The sequence below is a fragment of the Centruroides sculpturatus genome, unplaced genomic scaffold (assembly GCF_000671375.1).
Source record: "Centruroides sculpturatus isolate CEXI.00-Female unplaced genomic scaffold, Cexi_2.0 scaffold463, whole genome shotgun sequence".
Lineage (NCBI taxonomy): Eukaryota > Metazoa > Arthropoda > Arachnida > Scorpiones > Buthidae > Centruroides > Centruroides sculpturatus.
In genome coordinates, this window is record NW_019384841.1 from 65,131 (window position 1) to 79,522 (window position 14,392).

Genomic DNA, 14,392 nt, shown 5'->3' on the forward strand with positions numbered 1-14,392 from the left:
AATTTGTATATAATTAATCAGGACCTCCTGTCCTTAAGCTTTCTTTATATAGTCTTAACTTTAATGTATCTCTGTTCTTAAGATTAAGGAAGGACAGATGAACAGATGGATCGCATTGGAAATTTATAGGTCAAATTGCAGCCCAATAAAGTGAAAATACTCTAATTAAATATTAATTAAATATCTTGTAAAATGTTGGTATACTTTTCATTCAGGCTTAAATTAAGATCACATTTCTTCTTTAAATATATTGTAATTTTATTTCAAATTAAAAAAGATATGTGTAAATATTGTGCATGAAATAAAATATTAAATTTAAAATGAAAAATATATCAAAATCTGAATTTTATAAGATTTGCTAAATATAAGGTTTCTAAAAATGGTTTTCAAGCTTTTGCAGATTGTTTTGTTGTTATAGCAATTTAGTATTGTTTCAGAGGCATTCTATATATGCATTGAAAATGTAGATGAATTCCATTTGAAACAATATTAGTAAAAGTCCAAACAGTTCATAATTGTTACTAAATAAGGCTGGAAGGCTTTTACATACTTTATACTTATATAAACATATGCAAATGAACTAAGAGTAATTTCCACTTTAAATGAGAATCACTTACTTTTTATATCCTATCCTCTCACTGTATTATTTCTTTACAGTTATAATTACAGTAATACCTTGACTTACGCGATTTTCAAATCTCGCTGATTCATCTTTTGTTTGAGTGCCATGCAACTCTTGATTACTCACTCCCCCCACACTATTGTTCAGCTTACATGTTCGGACGTGTCGCGCGGAATCGACACATAGCTACAATTTATTTTGTGTTATTTATTTCTGTGTTTGTTATATCTACGGAAACTTAAGAGACTCTATGTGGTGATTTCTTGTAACCGTGAACAAATCAAAAGACAAGATAAGATTAATGAGAACATTTATTAGCTTACATACATCCGACTTGGATTTTACACAAATTGTGAAATTATACCCCAACTTACGCAGTTATCGCTCAGTTTCACCTATCGCATAAGTTCAGGGTATTACTGTACTCATTGAATGAATTATAAACCAATTAGTAGTCATTACACTTGCAAAACTAACATTTTAAACTATAAATGTTGTCACAAACAAAATATTAGTCAAATATTCCTAATTTTGATGATATGAAACCGTGCTTTACAATTTGTTTATGCTTCTAACACAATAAAGTGTTATAAATTAAGACACTTGGTGGGTTTTCTCATCTTTATTTAGTTGACAAACGTCCAGTCCCTACAGTAACCACCGGGCGGTGGTTACTGTAGGGACTGGACGTTTGTCAACTAAATAAAGATGAGAAAACCCGCCAAGTGTCTTAATTTATAACACTTTATTGTGTTAGAAGCATAAATTCCTAATTTTCTTACTTACCAAGTCTTGAAATAGCAATGACCCATTTTTTGTTTTGTTAATTTTAGGAAACCAATGAAACAGAATCTTATCTTCATTACTTTTTCTGGATTGTGACATGTAAAAAAGCATATGGAAATATACCATATTACAAATTAACAATTAATTTACAAATTTTCAATTATTATTCACTCATGTAAATGCTAATGAAAACACACAAATTTAACTCATAATTATGACCTCTGGTATCAGCTTTTTAAAACCTGTGAATGCTTTTCTAAGCAAAATGTACTATAATGTAGACCACAGAGTAAAACCTATTAGTACTATACTATCTCAGCTGCTAGGTGGGAATAGTATTAGTAAAAATGGCTGCTACACCAGTAGAGAATTCATTTTGTGTGTTAAAATTTCACATGACAAAGTCCATAATTAATATGCAACATGCATTTTGAGCAAAATTTAATAACCACATGCATGTGCATGGGAAAAGCAACCGGTTGACCTTCAACATCAGATGATGTGGAATGAGTGCAAACAACTTCTATGTGCAGCCCCAAAAAATCAACCAAAACTGCAACAAGAGAACTGGAAATGTTGAAAACAACAGTGCAGAGAGATTCTCTTTAATCATTTGTTGTAACTCCAAAAAACATTATGAAACACCCTGTACAAAAGAAAACATTATAAATTCCAATAAAAAATAGCTTTAAAAGAGCTTTCTTCAACAATATTCAGCAAAAACGAACAAAGAATATGCCATAACATTTTTATTACAACATTCATTTTAGTATTTTTAAGCTTGATATGTATATTTTGAGAAAACATGTACATAAATTTAACAAAATTGTTGTATAATATCATGGTCTGCTTGCATCAAAACTGGTGGTACATGAAGAGGATTGAACATCTGAACGGTCCGCTTCAATTTTTTGGCAAGATTTTTGTTATATGGATCATTCAACTGGAATTGTTTCCAGAGAAAGTGAGTATTTTTATTCATTTCGGAATCCTCATCTTGAGAATTATTAGACTTTGCTGCATCATCATCATCATCATCCTCATTATAATCTGTATTGGAATTTGTTTCAGTTCTGAGAATAGGAACATTGTCTGGATTACATTCAATTTGCATTTGTACTATATTTGAATCACTGTCATAATTTGTTATATTTGATACATTTTCATTGAGTTTATTTAAACCATTTTCATCACTCTTATTGGTGTCATCAGCTTCACTTCTGGTGCTGGTTGCATTTGAATCATTATCACAGTTTACTACATTATTATTATTAGATTTAGCTGCACTTGAACTATCATTTCTGTTGAAAACATAATCATCATCATCACATAGAAGAGATTTATTTCCATATGTACCCTTAAAACCTGTAAGAAATTTTAAAATAGTTAATAAATTATTGAAATTTTAAAAACCTGCAAAAATATGTTTTAATTANAAATCAAAAATATTTAATTTTCAAAAGGAGAAAAAACTTTATTGCTTTTTCCAATAAATTTATACCAAATCATAAAACTTAGTCCAGTAAAATATACAAAAACAAACTATTTTTATATTATATATGTGTACAGGTTATTACAAAAAGAATGCTACCACTTTAAATTACTGTAATTATATTAATTATTATCTGAGAAATATCCAGTACATACCAATTGACAGACAAACTATCCAAATTTCTTGTCTTATCTACTATGTCTAGGAAGGGAAATAATAAAAATAGTAACTGTAATAGAGAAGGCATTTTGTGTTCTGTAGTTTGCAAAGTTGAAATAACTCATCATTGTGCAATATAAGTAATCTGTAGAACTGTGGCTGCTGTGAGGAGTGACAATAGATATATTATAGTGAGCATAGGAAGAATATGAGTATTGGTTGGATGTGTGCTGTGTGACATTAGGTGCACACATTGAGAAATTGTAATGGAAAAATGGTAAAACTTGGACAGTTTTCTAATTTATTAATGTAAATTAAAACATTCTCAGATAATAATTAATAAAACTATAATACTTTAAAATGGTAGCAATCATTTTGATAAACCCTGTATATAAATAAAACTATTAAATGAATTTCATTAAAGACAGAACTGCATCTATAATCTATAATCCATCCACACATCTATCTAAAAATATACTTTAACTGTAAGTCCCTTTAATCAATCATTATTAACATATAGTATAAAAAGTACTAAATCTATTGACATGTTCTTTTTGTATCTATGTTATCTTTATCTTTAGAACTTTAGTTATTTATTGCTTTTTGCACAAGAGCCTATTAAGCTTATAGCATACAGCAGTATGCTATAAGCTATAATGTAATAGCAAAAAACAATATAGACAAAATAAATGTAAAAAACAATACACTGAAAATTATATGAATGAATGAATAATCAATAAAATACAATTAAATACATTGTGCAAATGTATAGGCTTGCACAACCAATCCACTAACTTAGTAAGTTTTAAACAAAGAAACTAATTTTTTATAGTTTTTTTCAAGAAATCAAATATACTATTTCAAAACCCTTTAACAAATCTCATGATCACAAAAAAGTCATACAACAAAGTTGCTCTTTATTTTGAGGCTATTCTTTGGCTCAACAAATAAAACTTGTAAAAAAATTATATATATATATATATATAAAATTTTTTACAAGTTTTTTTTTTATATATGTGTAAAAAAATGACTATATATATATATATTGTCATTTTTTTACACATACACACATATATAGTCCTAGATATTCTATTAATGATATGATTTTACATTTTGCCATTGCCAGAGAGACATTTTTATATAAAATTAAAATTCACAGGAAGAAAAGAGCCTCAAAATAAAATTCAACTCTGTTGTGTTCTTGAGATGTGTAAAAAGAACAAATTATGAATTACCTATTTTTAATGTGGAGTGTTTCTTCTAATTCTGTAAATTTTAATTATATACTTATTGTTCTAAATATTTTATCAAAATATAACTTGTTTAACATGGTCTTAAAAACATTCTCTTTATATAGATTTCTGTAAATATAGTGTTATGTTAAGTTTATTAAATATACTAAATTCAATAAATTGCAATTTTTAAATATATATATGTGGGAATCCAGGGTTAAGAGAAAGTTGTCTCTCACCCGTGTTCAGCTTCGGATCCGAAAGACCCACATTGCTGAGTCTCTGTAGGAATAAACATAGTACTACTANTATATATAGTCATTTTTTTACACATACACACATATATAGTCCTAGATATTCTATTAATGATATGATTTTACATTTTGCCATTGCCAGAGAGACATTTTTATATAAAATTAAAATTCACAGGAAGAAAAGAGCCTCAAAATAAAATTCAACTCTGTTGTGTTCTTGAGATGTGTAAAAAGAACAAATTATGAATTACCTATTTTTAATGTGGAGTGTTTCTTCTAATTCTGTAAATTTTAATTATATACTTATTGTTCTAAATATTTTATCAAAATATAACTTGTTTAACATGGTCTTAAAAACATTCTCTTTATATAGATTTCTGTAAATATAGTGTTATGTTAAGTTTATTAAATATACTAAATTCAATAAATTGCAATTTTTAAATATATATATGTGGGAATCCAGGGTTAAGAGAAAGTTGTCTCTCACCCGTGTTCAGCTTCGGATCCGAAAGACCCACATTGCTGAGTCTCTGTAGGAATAAACATAGTACTACTAAGAATAGAATTTGAATGAAATTTAAATCTTATGTTTAGAGCTTACATTAACATAATACTGATGTGATGTCTAATAATATATATTTTTCCAGATAAACATTGTTTATTTTAATGTATTTAAATAAAAAAATAATACCTGAATACATTGCTCTTTCCAAACTAAAGTTTCCTCTATTAATTATATTGCCAAGACTATGTAACAGAGATAAAACAATTGTACTGTCAGTTGGTCTTAAATCTGCTGAGAATACACCATTCAACATATCAGCAAAATACTGATATATTGCACCAATATCAGGCTCTGAATCTGTTCTTGGTTTCAAATGTGGCTCATTTTTAGCAGCATTAGAAAATAACTGAAATAAATAATATCTTTTAATAGTCAGAATTACTCCTGTGCATCTAAGGGTTAACTTAATCATTCACTGTTCATGACACAAATTCAAATATATCAATGTACTTACCTCTGCAAATATCATGGATGAATCATCTCTCTTAAATCTAGCGGGAACTTCACCACTTGCAGCTTCATACCAGGATTGAATAATTGTTTTCTTATTGTATTTACTATCCTTTTTATCTTTACTATGCTTTTTTAATAGAGATGATCTTCTGTATTCCAAATGCAAACTGAAATCATATTGTATACATTTAAAAATCTATAATCCTACAATCAAAATACAGTAGACCCCCCTATAATGCTTAGATACGTTCCACGCTAATCAAATTTTACGTTGTAGGAACGATTAAATACATGAGCCAATCACAGCCCGATAGGTGGGAACTTTACGGACTAAGGCTGTTTGAAAGGTTTTCTTCTATAAAATTAACCGATTCTAAACTAATTCGACTCAACATTTCCAAAATACGTATAATTTTTTGGAAATAATCTGTATAAACTATGCTATAAACAAAAAATTATAGGATTACTTACCGAGTGTGTACCATTCGACTACGCCGTTGCTTAAAGCTGGTTTTCATCGCGGAACAGCACATTAAACGGCGGCCACGATTTCTAATAACGAATTTTTCGCATAAAAATAACTTGACCTTTGGAGACATCATTAATATAAATAAATTTTTATGGACGTTGAATAAGAAGTGTTTCTTTCACAAGAAATGTATAAAATTAGTGCTGTATTAGACTTACGGTACCTAATTTACATACTGTACAGATGATAATAAACTCAACTTACTAGCCTAAAATCTCCGTAGGGTGTTGCCAGGCGGCAGAAAGCATATATATAATTATAATAAAGTTACAATAAATTAAGTTAATATATAATTATATGTACAGTACCTAATTTATATATAATTTATATATAATATTAAACAAATGATAGCAAACTCAATTTAGCCGCTCCGTAGCGTGGCGCAGGGTCGGAGGTAAGTAGTTCGGCTGCTCATCCACTATTGGTCCAGACTCTATCAATCTTGTCGCGAAACGACGTTATAGGAGGTACTTTATACGAAAGTTTCTACAATTTTTTCGCTACATTATAGGAATTGTCGTTATAGGAACGTACGTTATAGGGGGGTCGACTGTATATCAAATATAGAATTGCTTAACACATTACAATATTGAAAATGTTACAAAATTCTAAATCTTTATTTTAACATTTTTGTTTCTAAAAAATATCCATTTCAAAGAAAATAATAACTTCCACGTAAAGATGGTGGACATGGCCTGATTGACATAGTTAACCTTCACTACAAACAAATACAGACACTAAGAATTTTTCTACAAAAAACAAGAAACATCACAGTTACATAAAGCAGAAACTCTAGCAGACTCAAATAATACAGCATTAAATTTACACTCACAACATATAGACACAACACAATATATAAAAAGCATAGAATCATTAAGCAATCATGGGTTCTAAAGAAACACCATGGCAGGTATCCCTACAACCTGGTTTAGGATTTTGGATTTTGTTGACAAAACTGCATCAAACAGCAGGTTAGCTTGGGGATGCCTCTTTGGGGAGACAGAAGGATTCATGATTGCTATTCAGGATCAGGTCATATATACTAAAAACTACAGAAAACACACCCAAAGATACAAAACTCACAAATGATACATGCAGAAAATGTTACATCATGCCAGAAACTATACAACACATCACTTCTGGTTGCAAGCTCTTGATACAGACAGATTATTTACATAGACATAATCAAGTGACAAATATAATACATCAAGAGCTTGCAAAGAAACACAAATTATTAGACATCCATGAGCCATACTACAAATACATCACACAGACAGTATTGGAAAACAACATGCACAAAATATACTATGACAGAGCCATAATCTATATATATATGTTGCAAGAACATCTGCTGCCAAGAACGTGTATTGTCTGGAACACAGAAATAATAAATGGTGGTCCCTTTTGGGCAGACTGTCTTCAATTTTATTTAAAAATAATAATCTCCATCGGACGAAAATTTACAGATATATGTTGCAGTCAAAACCCGTTTTTAGTTAGAACATGTTTTAACTAGTTGAAACTTTTGAATTTGCCAATTAGAACGCAGTCGGTTAACTGATGTGACGGTTGATTGGTGGTCAGATAATCAATGCTCTACTGTAATAATAATACTGTATAAGGTTATAAAGGTGAAATTCAGACATTTTGATTTTTTATAAGAAATGACTAGAAAGAAATGTTCTAAACTGTTCAACATGGGTATATAAGGAGAATAACCAGGAGGCATTACTCATTTCATCAATATTTCATTGGAAATCAATGCATGTCTGATAATAGGAAACTTTTGAAAAAACACATTTGAGTACTGTTGCTCTCACTTCAAAAGTGGCAATAATGCAACAAAAGCTTATGTTCTCACCTATAAAGTATTTGGCAAGAACACAGTCAACAGATAGACATGCCTGTGACTGTGTCAGTTGGTTCAAGAAATTCAAAAAGATTTCTAGCTTCAAGATGAATCTCTCCAGGCAGTGATTCCATCATTGATGATGATATTCTACTGCAATTGAGAAACAATAATCCATGGTTGACCACCATAAAATTAGCATAACAACTTGAGTGTTCTCATATACTCCAAAAATAGACAAAATCTAATACTATCACATCATGCCAGCATATAGAGCAAAGATTACTTTAGAGAAGCCAGCCTGTCGGAACTGGGAGGTTCTACGTAATCCACCTTACAACCCAGACTTGGTGCCAACTGATCAGCATCTATTTCATGTCCTTCTAAACTATATTGCCAATAAATTGATATAGTTCAATAACAATATGTGATGCTTGAGACTTTCTTCAAAGGAAAACTCCAGTCATTCTACGATCACAGGATTGAAAGTGTGCAGCAAAGATGGCAAGATATGATTGATATTGATGGTGATTACCTACAAGAATAAACTGTAGTTTTGTCGAGTTAATTGTCAATACAGCATTTTTTCTAAAATGTCTAAATTTCACATTTACAACCTGAGAAAGCAGCTATATATTATTATTCTGTTATTAATTTTAATTAATATGGTTTCAAGTTTGGTTAACTTAAAGAATGAAGTATCTATTCCAAATATTTTCAAATAACATAATTCATTCGTTATAAGTTCTATTGTCAGCTATTATCCCCTGCATTAAATGATGATGACTTCCTGAATATACTGTAATTCCTGTATGACTGGTGTAATAAGTCTAGTATTTAAGTCAGACAATAAGAGCCAAGAATAAAATTCATAAACAAATAACTAGACATGAAGCATTGTAGTAAGTAATTCATTTGATAATTCAAAAATTTTTAATTAATAAAAATATAGATTATATCATTGCTGTTTTGTCAAAAGGGTGTAAATGTCAAATACCATATTCATTTTACAAGAGAGCTGAATAAAGTTTGTGTATTTTTTAAAAACCATGACAAAAGGAGTGTTAGGAACATAAGATATTCTTCTTGTCAAAAACATCAATATATTAGGCTATACTATTAGTGTTGTAGTTGTTAAATTAAACACAAAATTTCTTAAAAACTACAGGATGGTGGAATCAAGACTAAAGTTTTATGAAAATCCACATACAACACACTATTTATTCCATGGGTCTCACATGATCACTTTCACAGCCTTGATTAGAAGGGTATGCACCCATTGTTGACTCTACTACATTAAAACTCTTGGAGATGAGCATCTCGGTCATTATTGTAGGATCATACAAATATTCATTGTTAACTTCCAGAACAGTCCAGCTTTGGACAGATGTGACACTACTGAAGTAGACTGTAGAGTGGTGAAGTACAATCACCATCTTGATATCATATTTAAGGAAAAGTACAAGCAGGAAAATATTATATAAAAGAAATCCTATAGTTTATAAACTCCTGAAGAATGACAAAGATCCACGAAACTCCATAAGAATATCAGTTGTTTATACCACACTCCTATCACAGATGACAGGGTAACACATGACCCTGTTTATGTAGGAGCCACCATGCCATGCCATGGACAAAATAATATTGAATTGAAGGATGCCATAAATGTGACTGATAAATTGGGAGTTGAATATGGTGGAGACGAGTACTGATTTAGTTCATTTGTATAATGCAACACAACATGTGGATTGATCTGCTGAGGAGGATACCTCCCAGGAGGACTTTTATTGGAAAATGGCCACTATTTAGGTGTTACAAATATGAAAAAACTCCATGTGTCAGCGTGTTAGTTAGGTACAAACCCACAACCAACTACTAGTGTTCAGTGATCTTATCCACTCAGCCATTGGTAGACCACACTTCTCCAAAGTATATAGACTGAATTCAATCAGACAAATATTAACTAGTAGTTAGATGTTAAAGTTTAAGTATCTCTCAGCCCATAATGTTTGTGAAAAGTGAAAACTTTTTGATTGTGACCCAAACACAAATTTGAAAATTGTTCATATTGTTGCTCTTTCCTTACATAATGTCTACATAGTGTATTCAATTGATTAAAATCATACGAAACACACGATTTATGATTTGATAATACAGTGGAACCTCGGTATACGTCTGCTTTAGAATACGTCAAATTCGGAATACGTCCTGTTTGGACAAAACAAATTTTGCTCGGTATACGACTTAATTATACGCGCCATCTATGAACAACTGTCGGTGTACTAGACCAGACTAGACGTTCGCGGTGCCACAGTTTATAACTTTATTAGATTTCTTCTGATTTTAATTTCTAAGTAAAATTTTATTATTAATCATGAATTGCAAGAAGGCAAATGAAAAGCAACAGAAAACTAAAAAAATGACTAGATTCACAACTGAAAAAAGAGATTGTTGAGAAATATGAAGGTGGCACGTGTGTTCGAGATTTAACTGTTGCATACGGTATTCCGAGAACGACGATATTGACAATCGTGAAAAATAAAGACATTATTAAATCTGCTAACGTTGCGAAAGGGGATAAATCAATTTCTAAACAGAGATCGAAGACATTAGATCATGTCGAGAAATTGCTTTTGCTTTGGATAACTGAAAAACAGTGTGCTAGAGACACCGTATCAGAAGCAATTATTTGCGAGAAAGTTACAAAAATACATGCTGATCTCATGAAAAATCAAGCAGGAACTAGCGAGGAAAGCGAGGTGTTTCAAGCCAGCCTTTTTTTTTTACATGAGAACGAATTAATCATTTTTACATTACTTCTTATGGGAAAGGTTGATTCGGTATACGTTCTATTCGGTATAAGTCAAACAATCAGGAACGGATTAAGGTCGTATACCGAGGTTCCACTGTATAAGGCAATACAATGCAGGCAATTTGCCAGGAAGTATGCCTCCTGGGAAGACTTTCCCATGGGAAATTGTCCCTTAATTACGTGTTAGATACCAGAAGAAAACTCGGAAAATGCCGTGTTGTGTCTTGACTGTTACGGGTCAGGAAAAAATCCACAATCATCAGTATTCAGTGGTTTGAAAAATGTGTGAAGTAATTAAAGAAATCAATTACAAACAGCAATGACTACAAGTTAACTTTTAATCTCTCAGTCACATACTAGTTTGCAAATTTTGTTAAAAATGATGAAAAAGCTAAACTTTTTAATTGGACAAAGTGAAAAAGTATAAATTTAAGTATTGACACATCCTACCATTTTAAGCAGAAGGAAATGCAATTTTGAAAAAGCAAAAACTTTTCTTTGACATATTCATTGTATCTTTCCTTGGATTAGTAATTTATTCATTCATTTTAGAAATTATTTATAGTTTCTTAAAATGTTATCAATAATCCTCCCATTCTTTCCAATTTTATAAATTTTTAATATGCTCGCTTTACCCAGGGGTGGACTGGCTATATGGAAAATGTGGAAAATTCCACATGGGCTGTATACAATTTGGGCCATTTTTTCTAAATATGTACATAATGTACCGTTTGGTTAAGTTTAATTTAAAAAAATTCATATATTTTTTTGTTAAGTAAGGTGTATAATATAGGTATATAGGTACATGTGTAGGCCTGTATCATTTTACCCGGCCCTACCCGTATCCGAAGTTAAATTAGTTCGGCCGATATGAGCCAAACATTATATTAGCCCAAACAGAAAGAATCCTAAGATAAAAATAATCAAAACTACCTTCTAAACAGAGAAAATTGGTCATTTGTTTACATTGCTAGAAACTATTCAGCACTCCTATGAATCTTAATGCTAAACTATAGAAATGCGAGTTATTAGTTTCGTACCTAGCCACCAAAGCGATGATTGTAGTCATAACAAATTTAATGGCCACTTATATTATTTCCTTTATTTTATAAATAGGTAAGTAAAAAATGTTATTCAATAATAATTTCTTTATATTCCAAACAATTTAATTAAAAATAATCTATTTTGTAGTGTGAGGCGGGGACCTCACCCCTCTCCGATAGGAAACTGATTGTCGAACTAAAGCTAATAAATCGGTGATTTATTTCGTAAACAAGAACGAGTGTAAGNAAACTGTAGAATTGCGAGTTATTAGTTTTGTACCTAGCCACCAAAGCAATGATTGTAGTCATAACAAATTTAATGGCCACTTATATTATTTCCTTTATTTTATAAATAGGTAAGTAAAAAATGTTATTCAATAATAATTTCTCTATATTCCAAACGATTTAATTAAAAATAATCTATTTTGTTGTGTGAGGTGGGGACCTCACCCCCTCTCCAATAGGAAACTGATTGTCGAACTAAAGCTAATAAATCGGTGCTTTATTTCGTAAACAAGAACGAGTGTAAGACGATTTAATTGTCGCATTCCCGGACCAAATTCANATTTTGTTGTGTGAGGTGGGGACCTCACCCCCTCTCCAATAGGAAACTGATTGTCGAACTAAAGCTAATAAATCGGTGCTTTATTTCGTAAACAAGAACGAGTGTAAGACGATTTAATTGTCGCATTCCCGGACCAAATTCACACGTCTTCGATCTAGATCAGGGAAAGTGGGAGAGAGAGCAAACGGGGAGAGTTCGACTATCATCTTACAGCGAGTTCAAAGCACATTAGACCAAAATTTACGGGACTACACTAAATATTCCTGAAAACGCGTTACAAAAATTAAGCAGTACTGTACTTTAATACAGTTTAATCCAGTAGCTACTCAACACAATATTATTTCATAATTGCAACATTTTAAATCGTCATGGAATATTTTAAAGGAAAATGTCAATGAAACTTTTATAAAATTAAATGAAAATGAACATTCTACTGATGATCAAGTAGAAACTAATAAAGATGCGATTTTATCCTCTTACTGCATTGCTTGCAAAAATTGCTCTATTTGTTGTTATACTATATTATTCAGATATAACATGTTAAGTGTCGCTTATTCTATACTTGGTCAAGCATACAAATATCTGCTATTTATGTCTGTAACACAAGTGTCCGGTGAACAAAGCTTTTCTATGTTAAAATTAATTAAAAGCAGGCTAAGATACTTATAAGTATCTCGCAAGAAAATCTAGAAGCCTTCGTGTTAATGTTGTTAGAGAAGGATTTTTTAAACGAAATAAATTCTGATGATGTCGTTAATATTATTGCTCAACAAATCAAACTTCTAAATAAAAAATTAATATTGTAGAATATAGACTTGTGCTTATTGTAATTTTTGTCAATGTTGTATTTTGAATATATTTAAATATAAATAAGAAAAAAATACATTTTTTTTTGTGGGCTGGGCTGGTAATAAATTTTCCACACAAAAATTTTAGGACCAGTCCGCCCCTGGCTTTACCGGAAGAAGTTGACGATACTAACGAAAACAAAGAAAATCACTACGATCACCGACCGGCATAGGGCATTTCACCGGTAAGCAGTCACCACACAATGTTTTAGTAGCGAATTCTACTACTAAGCAGCGATCTCAATCTGTAATCTTTAAACTGTACACATAATTAATGGCTGGCCCCTCGTAATCTTTCGTATCAATAATTTTATTAATCAGAAACTTCTTACCGAACTTCATTTACGTCTTTTGTCTTGATGAAATCGGCCACTTTATCCAAATGATAAAATCCAAATTGTCTAAGGCCTCTCAACAAGAGAGCTTTTTCGCTAAAAGAAATACAAGCAAATCTTGCATTAATGCTGCTTCTTTTGGTAAATATGCATATATACAAGTCTACCCCCCCCCTATAACACTGTTGATTATTTTATTTTATATGAATTCCATGTTGTACGAGTCACTTAGATTTTACAAATACGTGAACAGTTCACAGCCCGGCATACATATTTGTAAAATCTAAGTGACTCGTACAACATGGAATTCATATAAGATGGAATAATCAACAGTGTTATGGGGGGGTCGACTGTAATTAATTGAAACTTACGACATTGTCCATGTTGACGTTCCAAAATCAACTGTACTCCTACGTCGAACTTTTTTACGTGTTATTATTTCGTCTCGTTCTTCGTCTTCCCGTATTTTTTTCTTTTTTTTCGACGAATTCGACCTCTTACGGTTCCCCATCGTCAGTTATTACGTCGTATTCACATTAGAAATATACTATTTTACTAATTTCCATTTGTTTTTCTTCCATTCGTAATTATCAGTTTTAAATTTACTTTATTTATATTGAAGTACGTGAAACGTTTAAGCGCGATTTACACTGAACACGTACGAAAACAAGGAGCGCGAACAACGAAACTACTAGCGCCAACAACGAAACTACTAGCGCCACCTGTACAAAAATATGAAAAAAATTTCAAAAAAATTATATCAGTACTACAATGAAATACTATTATGTTATTTTGTTAAAATCTATTTTTCTAAACTGATTAAAATTGTCCTCTGTAATTTTATTATA

The 14,392-nt window shown here is 31.0% G+C and overlaps 1 protein-coding gene across 1 annotated transcript; it reads right to left on the bottom strand.

Annotated features, from left to right (window-relative positions):
- Positions 1-1,340: 1,340 nt before the first annotated feature.
- Positions 1,341-14,256, bottom strand: LOC111630309. Its single transcript, XM_023374393.1, has 5 exons — positions 13,916-14,256; positions 13,542-13,640; positions 5,565-5,730; positions 5,237-5,456; positions 1,341-2,773 (listed from the first exon to the last, which is right to left on the bottom strand). The coding sequence occupies exons 1-5, from the start codon at positions 14,053-14,055 to the stop codon at positions 2,226-2,228; spliced, it is 1,173 nt and encodes a 390-aa protein (XP_023230161.1). The 5' UTR covers positions 14,056-14,256; the 3' UTR covers positions 1,341-2,225.
- Positions 14,257-14,392: the final 136 nt, after the last annotated feature.

Excerpts from the sequence above, each read along its gene's own strand:
- LOC111630309 (XM_023374393.1), bottom strand. The coding sequence starts at position 14,055 with ATGGGGAACCGTAAGAGGTCGAATTCGTCGAAAAAAAAGAAAAAAATA. Across the intron at positions 5,731-13,541 it reads AAAGACGTAAATGAAGTTCG|TTTGCATTTGGAATACAGAA; the intron begins GTAAGAAGTTTC and ends ATATGATTTCAG. Across the intron at positions 2,774-5,236 it reads GGAAAGAGCAATGTATTCAG|GTTTTAAGGGTACATATGGA; the intron begins GTATTATTTTTT and ends AATTTCTTACAG.